The 15261-nt window shown below is 39.9% G+C and overlaps 1 protein-coding gene across 2 annotated transcripts in view; it reads right to left on the bottom strand.

Moving 5' to 3' along the window:
- Positions 1-1595: 1595 nt before the first annotated feature.
- Positions 1596-15261, bottom strand: part of AK5 (adenylate kinase 5) — a 77019-nt gene continuing 63353 nt past the window's right edge. For both annotated transcript variants that reach the window (XM_065740520.1, XM_065740529.1), the window contains 4 exons: positions 13157-13320; positions 12049-12165; positions 8796-8984; positions 1596-1772 (listed from right to left, as the gene is read on the bottom strand). In XM_065740520.1, coding sequence (XP_065596592.1) covers positions 1671-1772; positions 8796-8984; positions 12049-12165; positions 13157-13320 — 572 coding nt within the window. In that variant the 3' untranslated portion in view covers positions 1596-1670. The remainder of the gene's footprint in view (positions 1773-8795; positions 8985-12048; positions 12166-13156; positions 13321-15261) is intronic.

Here is a 15261-nt window from a genome sequence, read left to right as displayed (position 1 = left end):
ATACAGCTGCTGGTGCTTCGAGGCTCAGTGTAGGAAAACCTGACTTTTTCCGACTGATGAATTATTAAAGTCACTTGCTTAAAGCTGTTGTACTGCAGATGTTACTGGTCACGTAATGCCACTGTTCTGGAGCTGGAAAAGCACTTCCCAGAGCATCAGAGGTAAAATGTGGTCTATAAAAGGACCCAGGGAAAGAGGAACATCCTGGATTTGGAGGATAAGAACATATCTAATGCACTCCTTTGAAAAATAATTGAATTAGCATTTACAGGGCAAATGCGAGGAAGTGAAGGAAAACAGAAGAACCTGCCCTGAGTGGAAAAAGGACATACTTTGTAAGCATGCTAATTTGAGCTATATTTTCAACTTATGTACTGTGCTTTAAAAAAGGATTAAACCCACGTAAATTATAACAAAGGATCACTTCTCATTTTTGTATGTTTTATTTGTATGACGTCCTCATTACAAGAGAAGTAACTTTGAAAAGTACAAATCTGCCGCAGCGAGAACAAGTTGGACAGAACGAGCAGTCATGCAACCCGCTTCAACTGAGCGTGTGCAGCGGTGCCAGGAAGAGGAAGCAGTTGTACAGGAATGCCAAACAGGCTTTTCTGTACGTACCAGTAAACCAAAGAAACAATATTTCGGTTAACTTCATGGAAATAGGATGGGATATTTACAGATGTATTTTTTTGCACGTGTTATGGATATAGCCTACTAAAAATGCAAGCGGTGTGATAATCCCTGATCCCTGAATAATTTTTTCCCCTCTTTCCTGTTGTTTTCAAAGTCTTGTACTGACATTGCCGAAACAACAGATGATGATCTGAATTTTGCATTTGTAATATTTTTGTAGATTAAGGGTGTCTTCATTCACTGGTTCATGGTCAACATTATACGTAGACTTCAATATAAAAACTCTACTATTGTGAATAATTACCAAATTGCACATTTAACGATGCTATGCAGTCATTATTTTCAACTCAGTCTACAGAATTAGGAAGCCGTCATTCGTAACATCCCACAGTTTCCCACAGAATGGGGCTGTCTCAAACCTGGTGTCTGCTCTGTGGCAGTGGACCAACAGACTGACACCATATTCATTTATATCTTCACTTACAATTATTTTTTTCCTATTCCTGTTGTAATGGTGCTCTGGGGATGTCTGGAAACTATTTAAACATCTAGTCTGACTAATTCCAGCTGTGTGACAGTGGGGCGGAACAGAGAACAGATTTCAGTCACTAGAAACCAAGAACAAGCTAAGTGATGCCACAAAAATTTAGTGCTGCTAATTAAAGTAATAACCAATGGGAAAATTATTTGCAGCGTTCTTGATGTACAATACAGTGAATAACGCGGTTGAAGAGCTCACTGCTGATCAGGCAACGTGCCTGACTCCTAGTCAGATATACAAGGTGATGAAATACAAACCAGAGCTCTGCTCACCATGCTGCTTTTAGCCCGGGAAGAGCAAACAACCAACGCAACGTTCGGCTCTTGCTGTGAGTTAGTGTACAGGCTGCTTCCTATTAAGTGTGTTGTCTGAACAGAGTAGGTTTCATCCAAAATAACATACCACATGCACAATTCCAGATCCCTCCCAAGAAAGCAGTATTGCTTTGAGCAGCATGACTGCCACGTGCACACGTGAGGCTGTGTACACACCACTACTGCGTTTCCACTGAAAATGCTTCATCCTTTTTCAGCAAAGAATCAATTGACTTGCAGACTTCCAGGAAAACATCCTCTGCTGTTCCCTCCGCATCAACCTGCCAAGGAGACAAAGAGCAATAGTTTTGATTAAATCATAAAGGATTATCTTAAAATCCTAACTGTTGTACACACAGAAAGAAAACAGACAAAAACAGGTCCCACATAGAAGTTCTGTTTCATGTTACAAAAAGTGCAGAGAAACGGCTTCCATAAAAATCAGCCACCAGTTCCACTGACTGACATGAGAGGGCTCTGGAGCAAAGTGCATTGATCAAATGAGGGAGGTTGAGCTCTCTATCCAAACTACTCATATTTTAAAGTAAAATGACATCTCTGATATACAGAAAACTTTCAAAGATCACCAGAAAGTGATTTTTATGTGTAATACTCTCCATAAAAACCTTAATAGAATAACTTCGAAGCTGTGCCATTAATTAAAGGAATAGCATTCTCTAACTTGTGGATTTGTTCCTTGTCATCTGAAGGGTCAGAGTGAAATGCTGTGTCTGACCCAAGGATGGTGAGCTGCCATGGTTCTGTTTCTGTGTTTATATTGTCAAGTTTGCTGAATTGGCTGTGGTTCTCTTAGGCCTGCGGGCACGTTTCACAGCAGCACACATTTTGTTGTGTGACCATGACTTTTGTTGAAAATGTTTGGTTTTTTATAATGCAAAGATTCTGTTTTGGCTTGAAGTTGTCCAGGACAGCCGTGTTATCTTCTTGTGAATTGATGTCAACAAAAACAACACCAAATTGTTATTCCGCTCAGAGGAACAGCGTGCTGCACCACTGTGCACCAACAGTGCTCGGGGAAGGTGAACTTTTGTTTTCACCGTAGTGGCAGAAGCAGCTTTCCTGCTGGCTGTGCACACCATGCCCGTTACACCCTGTGGCCATTCAGTTCCTCCCCCATGCCCTGGTGAGGGTCTGGAGATTCCGTACCCCAAGTTTTGTTTCCCCTCTGTTTTGTGGTGTTCCACACGTGCATGCCATAATGTGCACACATACTGATTAGACCCATGGCAAGTTTCCTGAAGCCTGTTCTGAGCTGTGTGCTGCCTTTTTGTCTCCAAAGTGCCGACTAGGATGCCAGACAACTGTCGTGTTTGAAGGGGACATTCCAGCCCATCGTGCTTTCTGCCACCTCTGTGTTCTGCAGAGGAAAAGGAACTTGAAGGAAAGTACTTTTGAAATAGGCAATGAAATTCCCCTCAGACACAGCATTGTCTTGCAGCCAGCTCCTTTACAGCCTGTCTGCACTCAGCGTCCATGCTTCTGGTCTGCTGACAGCCAGGTGAGACTAATCCCCTGAGGGCAGTGTGAACCTGATGGCAGGCAGCCTGTTCCCTGCCAGTCTGACCAGGCCAGCTTGGTTGGATCCTTTGCTCCTGAGATGGGTGGCTCAGGCACGCCTGTGTAGCTCGACAAAATGTGAGTGCCGTACCCTTGGATGAAGCATGTGAGTTTGTGGCTTGCTAACTGGTACATTAGGCAGGCATTCTTCAAGATGTCATCTCCGTGTCTGTGGAAACGCCTGTCCTCTTCTTCCTCTGATTCCTCCCAGAAAGCTGACATAACGGGGCTGTGGCTTGCAGGGAACTAAAACAGCACAGCGTGAATGCTGCCTTGAACAGACAGCTCTGAGCCCGAGGCAGTAAAAAAATGCAAACATATTCTGTACAGCTCCTGCAAGCAACGGTTATCTGTGCTGGAGCTGCAGGGCACATGCCAGCCTGTTGTGAGCATTTGGTGGCTCCTCGTCCCAAACAGCCCCAGTGCTTCCTGTGATGGCCTCCCAAATAACAAAGGTCCAATTCATAAAGCTAACATAATGTTGTAGCACAGAACTAAGTTAATGTGGCACTACTTCACAGCTAGTACAGCATTAATTCAGTGGCTATTCTTCATATTATAACATGACTCATGAACCAGGTACTGTTTTCAAAGTTATTCAAGGCTTCTTATGTTAAAAGCAAGGTCTAGGTACAGTTTTATATAGTGCTTCTAGTTCTGAAATGTTTCTACAGCTCTAGATAGATTCTAATATTGAACAATGTAATGAGCTTATATGAAATGATTGAAATAATCATCTTCATGATACAGTGTTGCTCAATTTAGGATTAAAGTCAGGTGATTACATTTACTGTAATAAAATCTCCACTTGATGTGCTAACATCTTTGTCATTAAGTAAGAAATGCAGGGGAGACATGCTGCTGCCCCAATTCATGTTTGGGGTGAACTTAACCATTGTGTATTTTCTGTAACCCCACTACTGATGTTTCTGATGTACTTTTCCACAATGCTTTCTCAGCTAACGGGTCAAACCACCAAGGGGAGTGACAAATGCTGTTCATTTGTTCCTCAAGTACTTATCTGCTCACGTTAATGACTGACAACTCTTCAAAAGATGGAGCTAAATTACATGTCTACTGTCACTATTACCATTGATCATCCCTTCTCTAAAGGGAAAACGTCACATTTGCCCCTCCCTAGAGGAAGTGCTAATAGGGGATATTAGCATGAGAAGGTTCAGAAATGGAAGATTGTGCATGAGGTGGCGGGTGTTCACTGACTCAGTGGCCATCTGCTGACAGTTGTTTGTTTCATAACTGTTATGGGAAATGTTTGTGATAAGAATCGAATAGTTCCTACTTAAGCTGCACGTAACTTCACCTGAAAAACAAAAACCCAACACTGTAACAACACTATGAGGAAGAGGAGAAAAGTAAGAGAAAAAGAAGAAGAATTTGCTTGTTTCTTCTAGTAATATTGCTTTTCCTCAGATAACTGTTTGAATGGGGAACTTGTATTTAAGACACCTTCTATTTTGATGTTAGATACATAGGATCAGTCCTGTCTTGCTCGACTAGCAAAGCATTGCTCTCCTGTATTTCTTATTACCCTCCTACCTACTGTCACTTGAAAAAAGCTTTGAAGTATGAGTCTGACATTAAAAGCAGTCTTTTTTTTAATTTCCCTTCTCAATAGACAGAGGGCCATACATTCAAAGATATTTAAATCTAGGCATGTTAAATCACAAGTACATGCCTACTAAATTTTCAAACACACTTTTCTGTCCAGCTGCCTTTGAAGTCACTGAGAAATAAATTTTAAAACAACAATATCTACCTGCTTACTACAGCTGTCATAATATATTTCATTCATCTGAAACATCTGCTTCCCACAGAATTACTTAACTTGCAACTGTTGTTTTGGTGAGCACTGCTTTCAGTGCTCAGATTCCCAGCAAGCTCCTTGTTAAAAAGCACCAACTTGCTGTCATTAGCAGCAGTTGGATGTTCTGTAACTGACCATAAAAGCAATGATGAACAGATAAACTATATCTCCAAAACATGATTCGTTTTTAAATTAATTGGAAATTTCCTAACTCATCATTACAACTACTTTGCCCTCCAGAACGTAGTTTAGAATCTTGATGCCTCAGCAGAAATGACACTGTCATTCTTTGCCCTTTGTTTTGTCAGTTCCCCTTTCCTGGCAGATACATCCTATGAGTTTGATCACAGGTCTTCCTGTGATGAGCAGCTGGGAGTATCACCAGTGCTTATTCCTGTCAGGCTCACAAGTATTTCATCTGCATCCGAAGGTTCCAGGACCCTTTGTGCACGTCTTGTACTTGTACTGCTGTGTGGAAATACTGACAGGTAATCTTCGTCAAAGGGAAATTCGAAACAGTTCTGATCTTCTGGTAGCTTTGTCAGGTCACTGTTCTTGTTCAGAGATCAGCAGAATGGAAAAATGCTCCATTTCTATGTATCAGAGTAGTTATTTGTTGTGCATCAATGCACTATAAATCTGGGTTTAGAGAATGTCATAAAATTCTCATTGCTTAAAATGTGAATGCTGTTGCAACCACATAGCTTTGTCTTTTCCACATTAATAGAGCCAAGAGAGTCCCAAATGGCTGCAGACAAAGCTCAGTCAAACCTGATTTTTTTTGTCTCCAGTGTGTTGAGGAAGCTCCTGCCACTCACGTGTAAGGCCATTTCACATGCAAAGAACAAGCAAGCTAATTTGACAGCATGGTCTCAAGCACACCTTGATGTGGCACAACAAACCAGTTCCTCCACTGAGTACACATGGAGCATTTAATTTCCACGTCAGACCATTTCCTGGCCTCATGCCCAGCTCTGAATTTTACATTTGCATATTTAATTTCCCGCCTGTTTCGGGACTGAAAACTTCTAGGCTGGGTGGGACAAGTTAAACACATACCACCACTACCGTGTGCCACATACCACCAACCCATAGAAAACTGCCCAACTCTAAACACAGTTGAATCATACCAATATGCCAGAGTAATTTTCTTGTTAATTAAATCTGTTTAACAATTCTGACTTTCTCCTCAGTGGCAAAGCAGGGAGTGAGTGCTATAATTAAGTCCTGCAAGACAAAAAAACCACTACTTAATTAAGAATTATTAGCGGTGCTTAGTCACACATTGCAGTAAGGTGGCTAAAAAAGGTTGATGCTGAATCTCAGTGGTGATTAGGTAGGATTTAGGCTCTTAATATTCCTCTAAAACTTTCAACATCCTCTCCAATAGATTCCTTAGAAAGACCCTGACTGGAATCTCCAGGGACACACAGCTCCCACAGGCCCTCCACATAGGCAGGGTACTGTAACCACTGCAGAACTGGTGAGGAGAATTTGAACCAGAATAGTTTTTGAAGTCAACTGCACCGTGTGAGTAAGTGCTTGTAGCTACTTCTTGACTTAGACTATATGTGGAAATTAAACTGTAAAATGGATTCTCACAACTGTGCAACATAGAACCATAAAATCATAGAATTGTTTGAGTTGGAAGGGACCTTTAAAGGCCACCTACACCAACTCCTCTGCAATGAGCAGGGATATCTACAGCTCTATTGGGTGCTCTGAGCCTGGCCCAAATGTCTCCAAGAACAGGGCATCCACTATATCTCTGGGCAGCCTGTTTCGGTGCCTCGCCACCCTAATTGTAAAAAGACTTTTTCCTATACCTATTCTAAGATCACTTAACTTGGTTAAAAAAGTCACCTCCCTTTCCCATAAACAATAAAGTGTTACATGCTTCTTGTATGTAAGCTACAATGACTTCTGTTCCTTGCTGCAGACACACCAGGCCTGCTGGCCTGTACATGAGTCTGTCTGAGGGTGACAAGAATTATGTGGGAGGACTGATTTTAGAAGCTTACTGTTGCTGAATATTTTGGCAGTATTCTCCAAAAGCTGATAAATAGCTGAAAGTGTACTTGTCCACATCATAATGGCTTGGTGTGGGGGGGAGATCCCTTTACTTAACATTTAAAATGCATTCACATCTTTGATAGCAGATATGTATTTTTCATTTTAGTAAAAATGAGGTAGACGTATCTATATGGAGTACCTGTGTTCAAGAAAATAGAGCGCATTTTTCAACCTTTAAAGGGAATTTTACATAGTGATGTTTATAAAGCTGATTTTACAGAGCTTTCATACCCAACAGTTCCACTCAGAGGATGGAAGTATGCTAAAAACATACATCTATCAAAAGGAGTTGCAGACACCGTGCAGACACTGTGCAGATGCTGTAAGAAGTAATGCATGCACTGTTCAGGCAAAGCATGATTACTTTTCGACATGCAAACACACCATGTCACTTCCTGAAAAAGTAATGGTACAAGAGTGCAAAGCACACGTCCAGTTCTGACCCATAGACTAGGCAAGTCCCTTGAAGAACTAATGAGTTATGAACTTACAAGAGAAGACTGCACGTTTTGTCACTGCATAGATTGCATAAGATATAAAGAGGAATCATACAGCAGTAGGAATTCCAGCAAGAATTCATATCAAGTGAAATAAGGTAGAACATGAATGCAAAAATCTGTGTGTTTTATGTAGTTTCATTCTCTTTGGGGCTGTCAGTTGCTTAATGCTTTGAGAAACATGGTTGGTACAGCTCACTATAATAAGATTCTGGAGACAAAGAGAGCTCCACTTTCCTTATCGATTGCACTATGTTGGTATATTATGTATTATACTGAATTCTTAATGAAAAGCAGCCTTGCAATTTTGGCAAATAGTTCACGAGAAAAGAAAATATAAATAAAACTAGATAATTATGTTCTTGATTTTTAAAAATAATGTGGATTTTTTTCTTCCACTCTGTATTCTGGACACTTCTTAGCAAACGACACCAAACAGGACTTTCTCTTAAGTAATTAGTTCTGTTTTTCTTAGGACTCTGTCATTTACTCTCTTCCCAGGTCAGGATGTGGGCACACTAATTAGATGTGTGTTTATCTTTTGGATACTTTGCAGAGGAGAAAGGTTTGGGATAGGTGATCTGCTACATCCTCTAGAAAAAAACATCCATTGTATTTGAAGAAGTATTTTTGGCTTCTGTAAATTTCAGGACAAGAAGAATCAGCAGTTTGCTGTGATGGACCAGGGCAGCATGCAAGAAGAAATGTCGACTTCCCATGTATAGGAGATTACAGATGTGCCAACATATCCATCAGTTAATTGCAATGATGTAATCTTTCTTGCTTCTCTGAAAAGTATTGATTAGAGAATATATAAGTGCTTTAAACATCTCATTCTCAGCAGCGTAAACTGAAGAAATTAACTGAAATGAATACAATTATGTCATTTATTGAAGCTGAAAGGTATTTCTTGTGTGTGGGTCTGTTTTATTTCAGGATATACACTGTCAGTTGTGTAAATGTAACTAAAGGACTTTAGATTAACATAATCTTTCAACCTAATAATGAAAGCTTTTATAGAGAAACAAATCTTAATACCTAAAGAAAAGCTTTCAGTGTTGATGTTAAGTAAGAGTTTCTATACAGATGAGGCAGTGGTTCAGGATGCATTGTCAGACTCAGGGTAAGGCTCTGTTTTTATTCTTTCAAGTTGTACCATGGAACTCAGGAGTTTGCAGAAGATGCAAACACATCAAAGAGGTGGAAGGTGAGATCAGACTGGAAAGTGCAAAAACATACAATTCATAAACGGTGTGCCAGTGTTGCCCAAATATTGCTTATATAATGGAAGAAGGAAGCAATAATTTAATTCAAAATGTGAATCAATTTACCTTGCATAATTGTGTCTTGCTCTCGTAGTATGCAGTCAGAGGTTTTGCTGCTTGGTAATAGCCTTCAATTCCTTCCTTGATGGTTTCAGCACTGCTGAAGTGCTGACTGTTCTGATTTCTCATCAAAAAGCGACTGTGCATGGTTTCTGCAGAGCAGTCCAAACAAAACACGAGTTTTGGTTCCCCAATCTGAAAACAAAGAAAAAAAGTTAGTATTCAAACCAGTAGCCTGGCAAAACCTATTTAATTTGGAAATTCTACCTAAATAGACTTCAAGAAAATTATTAGCAAGTTACTTATTAGTGTAGGCTTATTATTATCATGTTTATTAACTCTTCTTATCGCAGCAGCGTTTAGATCCTAGTGTTCAGGGTCATGACTTGATTGGGCTCCACACATACAAGAAAAAGAGATATGATCTGAAAATTCTAGCTGCTTTTCTTGAAGCTCACCAACATGTTCATTTTTTGCAATTGTTTGGTGAAAGCTTGATGCAAACAGCACTGGACTCATGGTGTGCTCAGATCCAGGAGTTGGATTCTATGAGTCCCTTCCAACTCAGGATATTCCATGACTGTATAAATGAGGGATTTGATATATTGCTTCACATTTTCAAGTTGGAGGATCGTTTCCATATTCTGTGAGAACCCTACCACTTAGTGTATAGCTAGTGTCAGACTCATCCTGAGAGAAAGTCTGCCTTTTGCTAAATAAGTAACATAAGTAAAGGTTTATTTGTTTTTATTCTCAGGCCTTGGCAAAGCTGGTAATTGTCTCTATCTACATTTGATAGTTTATATTTCAGTACTTTCTGGATGAAATAGAACTTGCAGGAAAGAACAATACATTCCTGATAATATTTTAGGAGACAGCCAGAAGGTCTAAACACAAATCTCTATCGTTCTTTCTCTAAGATGATCAAAAACACAGATATCATTTGGAATAAATCTTGTGGTACACTCTGACATGCCCCCTGCTCAGGCACAGCTCTGTCTGACACGAGGTTTTATCTGAGCAACAACTGTTGGTCAGAGTGTACAGCGATAAATTCCACTCAAGCTAGTAAAATAAAGGTGTTACAGGATCAGAGATAAGTCATGTAATAATTTTTATGTGCAGTTATTTATTGAAGATTTCAATTATGCTCTCAAGCTTTTTCTCACTCCTTTCATCAGGGATTAAAGAATATCGCATTAGGAAAAACTGAGAAAAAAGTGTTCAGAAAGGATGGCTGTTCTTCCCAGTAGTGACTGTTAGAAATTTATGTTTTTTCCAAGGTTACAGCAAGGTAAATCTCAATTACTGATACATGGAAATCAATGTCACTGCCCCAGTTTGCATTCCATAAAAGAAGAAATATTCTATAGGTAAATATTTTGTGTTAGAATTTGATTGGGGATGGCTGGATTGCGTTGACCTTTCCACTACCATAATGACTTTCTAAGAGACAGCTGAATCGAAGGGATTATTTTGGACGGTTCAATGACAGACGTTTTTTCCAGGCATTTTTTTTGCTCACAGCTCAGAAAACATTAATGCCATTAGCATTAGCAGCAGCAGTATTGGGTTTGGGGATTTAAAAAGCAAGCAAAGCAGTTTTAACAGTGCAGAGATTTGAATCAAGAAATTAAAAAGATGTGGGCTTAATGATTTCAACAAATGCCCTTTTTTCTAATTGGTGCGAATTTATTCCCTCCCCCAACTCCTCATAAGGAGTTCCATGGTCTTGTCTAATTTATAATGGTATAAAAGGAGGAATAGTGTCTTGTTTGACTGACTGATTTACTATTGAAAAATCTATGTGGTTCTTGTAAAGGTTTCAGTACTCGTATTCTCTTGATTTCAGAACATTACAGAAACACCATTCTTAAATGTTAAAAACTGCAAAAAGTAGAAGTAATGTCCTTATCAAATTTATAGCAATTTTTATTACTTTTATTTTATTTTATTTTATAAGCTACTCCACCTGGTAATGTGGAGCTTTTATTTTAGTATTGTTTTCTACTTCTCATGTATAATAGAAACACTGAGGAGGGAACAAAGGATTGTGAATTTTTGCTTCTCTGGAATTATGGCTAGTAAAAAAATTCAGTTATTTCTTAGAAAGGAGAATAAGCAGTTTCTACAAAGCTAATTCTAATTAGAGCTGTCAAGCTTTTAAGTATAAGCCCTATTTCCAAAGTCTTCTAAAAAGAATCTCTTTGTTAACAATTATAATGCTTTTTGCACATCATGTAGATATGAAGCATTATTCACATGCACTTTGACACCATTAATATATAATGTCTCACGCTCCAACTAAATTCATTCAATTATAATGTAGGAAGAGATTGTGACCACTCTTCAGAAAGAACTGCAGAGCATTATCTCAATAATGACTCATTAAAAAACAAACAAACAAAAAAAAGAAACTTAGTAAACTTTCTGAGCAGGCAAATTTACCCTGTGAAGACTGAAGTGGATGCATTGATTCACAACATGTATTACAGCATATTCAACGATATACCTTGGGGTCTTTGTATTTTACTGAAAATACCAAGGAAGGCTTAGGACTACAGAATCTTTTGCTATATCCCAGTGTCTATTGAAACTGTTAATCAGCTAAATAAAGCAGAAATTTTTGAGAAGAAATGGATGATTCATTCAGGGGGCTTGTATAGAGAGAGTATTTTCTGCACATTTAGAAATGGAGAGTTGAGATTTCTGTGTAAGTCTTTGCACATACTGAGGAAATCAGTAACTCTGAACTGCCACACAGCCACTCACAAAACACTCTTTCTATGGCTGTTACCTGTTACTCATCACAAAAACGATGTCAGTGTTTGCTGATTCAAAGTGGCAGCAAGCTTTAGCTGAGGTCATTCAATTTTGAGAAGTTAACTTGGTTTCAGACCTGGTTATTCAGACCTTCATGTACCGTTCATGACAAGAGTACCCCCTATCCACTAGAATTAGAAAGCAAATGTCAAAAGTCATAATTTCCACTACATGAGAATGGCTCTTTGTTTTTATTACATCTAGTTAAAATTAGCCTTTACTTCTGCTGGTATTACACTGTCTGTGTAGGTTAAGTGGAAAAGCTCTAGTCACTGTATTGGCAGTGTGATCAGCAGCAAAACTCTGTTCTGTTGGCTGTTGGACAGGCTCTTGACAAGTCCCTGTTGCAATCTGTTGGAGGTAATTTCTCAAGCAGCACCAGAAGTATAGTTGTATATTAACAAGAATAGTAACAGAACTACAACTGCACAGTCACCTTGCTCTCAAACTCTTCTGCTTCTTTCAGCTCTCGGGGATAACCATCAACCAGAAATCCTTCCGTGTCTCCTAAACTGGTGATCATGGCTTCTTTCAGTAGCTGTAGGACAATACCCTGCATTGGAACGATAGGTAGTTACTTGATTAATTGATTAATAAGAATAGCTAGTACCTTAATTTACTACACTGACTTATGCCCTTTCATCACTCTGATCTGTTTTGCTAAAACCATGTCCTGTGATAGCAGGTGATTTCCTTTGGTACGTGCACATGTTTTGCAATCATACCATTACAGCCTATCCTAGAGGTTCCAAAGTATCCTCTAAATAGTTGAGGATATTTTGTAGTTTCAAAATTAATTTTAGTATCCGTGAAACTTTGTGGGCACTGCTGCATTTTCTCATCTAATTGCATTTGCTATGTCATTGTCATAATTATATTACATGGAAAGTGTTAAGAGATCCCATCTGATCAATCACACTGAGAAGCAAAGCAATCAAAATCAAGCCTCATCATAGCTTTTAGTTTCCCCTGAGCAGCACTTCCCCATTTCTTTAATTAGTAAACACACCCTACAATCTAACTGTACTTGCTGAAGACCCATCAAGGGTTCAAGCTCCAGACCTGCCACGTAAAAGTCAGGTCTAGCTGAGAACAACATACTGTCTTCATAATCTCCATTAAACTGCAGTCCAGCTGCTCTGGGATATCAGCCAGCTCTGCAGAGAACCACTGCAGGTATTATAAATTAGAATAGCTGCCAGGAGGACCAGCTCTGAATCTGAAATGCAAAGCTATAAAATGTACATAAAGTTACTGCTTCCTGTACTTATTCTTACATTTTGCAATGCATAGCGCAGCATCTGTCTTTCTGTATTTCGTGATTCATTTATATCACGTATGGAACTCAAATGTAAATTACTCCTGGCATAGAAAAAAGAAACAGGTGCCACATATCTGTCAATGAGGAAGATTCTCTCTTACGTTGCGTATTCTTTTTCCTTTAGTAGGAATTCTCTCTTATTCTCTTATTTCTACTCTTTTAGGCAATCTACCTACTGCTGCCTTTGTAAACTGTTAGCACTCCAAATAAAATTGTATCTTACTCCAGGCACAGGTTCACCACATTCCATGATGTCTTTGATAAATTTACTTCTTTCTGATAGTGATGATATCTCATTTTGGAGGAGGTCAGCAGTGGACAGATGGGTAAATCCGTATTTCTTGGCTAACTGTTCACATTGGCTGCTTTTGCCAGATCCAGGGCCACCTTTGTGAGGAAAAATATCAACAATTACAAAGGAATAAATATCTTCCTTTACTGAATTTATAGCAACTAAAAAAATGGAAAGAAGTTGATGACTCCCCACTTTGATTATTATTATTATTTTTGTTAAGCACAGAGACTACACTGGAACAAGTCATATATTTCCCTTTTGATACACCACAACGCTGACTCAAAAAACACGTACTGAAGTCAAGGAAATGTTTTGCAGAAGAGAACTTGTTCCTAAAGCACAATTACTATGTCAATGAAAACCATTAAACAGACAGGAAACAGAGGAGTGTATTTGATTCAGTACACATTCAGGCTTGCTAGTAACAACAAACATTAGCAAGCTGATCTTGCTAATGTTGCCAAACGTAGCAAAATCCCTGCCACCATTTGTGGAATGGAAAGATAAAGGCAGAGATGGTGACACCTGTCTGTGTTACAGGCACACGTGGAAGTGCAGCAGCCAAGCCGCCTTGCACCACAGCAAATGCAAGAGCAAAGTATCACTAAGCTCCAGCATTTCCCTCTAGCCAGGTCACTCCCACAGCTGCTGGTACACCTGATGAAGCAGCTGAACATGGGTGGAGGCCTAGTCCTGCTGTCCCTACAGTTGCACATCCCACTTGCTCTTTGTGCACACTGCAGGGGGCCATGAGGGCCTGGTGCTCTGCACAGCACCTTATCACCCCTCATTCTCCTTGCATTTAGCTGGGAGCTGGAAAAACACCTTGTCTCAGGGCAGACTCCATTACTCAGGTGAAGCTGCTGAGGTGATTTTTCCCCTGGGTGAAGTGCAGGCACCTGCTGCCCACCACAGCTGTGGGCTGGGCACTCCTCCCTCCCAGAGGCCCACAGGTGACAGCAAGTGTGAGCTGGGTAACTGCTGCTGAAAGAAATATCTCAGTAGCTGCCATTACACCAAGAGCTCTCTGTAGCAAGCGTTCATTCTGGGCTCTGTTCAGAGACGGTGGTTGCCTCATGCTCCGTGTGCTGGTACTGCCCTGTCTCACCTCCTCACAGGAGTGGCTGCTCCTCACTCCCATCCTGTGAAAGGCCTCAGCTGCCTGAGCAGCCGTGACTGCCCTACTCCTGCTGGAGAGGTCACCAAAATGGAGGAAAGTTATTTGTCATGGATCCTGCTCCTGTGGTGGAGGCCCCCAGAGCTGCTGGAAGAGCTGAGGTGAGCACCTGTGGGGGAATGGGGACTGTGTTGGCCTCCAGGAAGGGAGGGGGGAATACACTAAATTCACATCAGAAAGTAGAGACTGTGGGGAGAAATCTCTGGGTGTGTGGCAGTGTGAAGTGCTTTGATGGATCTATTCAGAGCTGCTGCAGTAGGAGGTAATTGTACCCTTGCAGGTAGAGATACTTCTGAAGAACAAAGCAAAAGATAAAAATGTGCTTTATTAAATAGGTGTTTTTTTTTTTTTTAAGCATGTGGCTTGTATTTTTCTTGTGACTCAGAACTCTGGCTATTTGGATCCATTGTAAGGATTTAAGATGCTAGAAAATATGCAATACTAAGCATTTTTTTATTTTATTTTTGTGAATGAACATAGGAATAACGCTTCCACCATACAGTGAATTTGGCATAATCTCATTCTGACTAGAAAGTTTTAACTTTGGCATTCAGTTTAAGAAATAATGGCACTGAGAATGTAATGTTCAAAGAAGTTACAGTACTGTAGCTGAGAATAAACTCCGGGCCGTAAGGCAGAAGCAACAAAGGAACAGTTTTGTCTGGTGTCAGCTGCAGTCTGCTACTTCAGATTCACAAATATAATTATCAACTCATGGTGCGAGATTCACACTTGTGCTATGGTTTTAGCTAGAAGTGTCTTTGTCACAGTTATTTTCTTTTCAGTGTAGGTTACGTGTTGTTTTTCTGTTGCTTTAAGATGAAAAAAATTATTTTGTAAAATCAGCCTTTGGAAG

This window comes from Cyrtonyx montezumae, unplaced genomic scaffold (genome assembly GCF_038088225.1).
Source record: "Cyrtonyx montezumae isolate F1298 unplaced genomic scaffold, pur_monq_1.0 scaffold_1, whole genome shotgun sequence".
In the NCBI taxonomy this organism is placed as follows: domain Eukaryota; kingdom Metazoa; phylum Chordata; class Aves; order Galliformes; family Odontophoridae; genus Cyrtonyx; species Cyrtonyx montezumae.
This window is presented reverse-complemented; position numbering and strand designations above follow the sequence as displayed.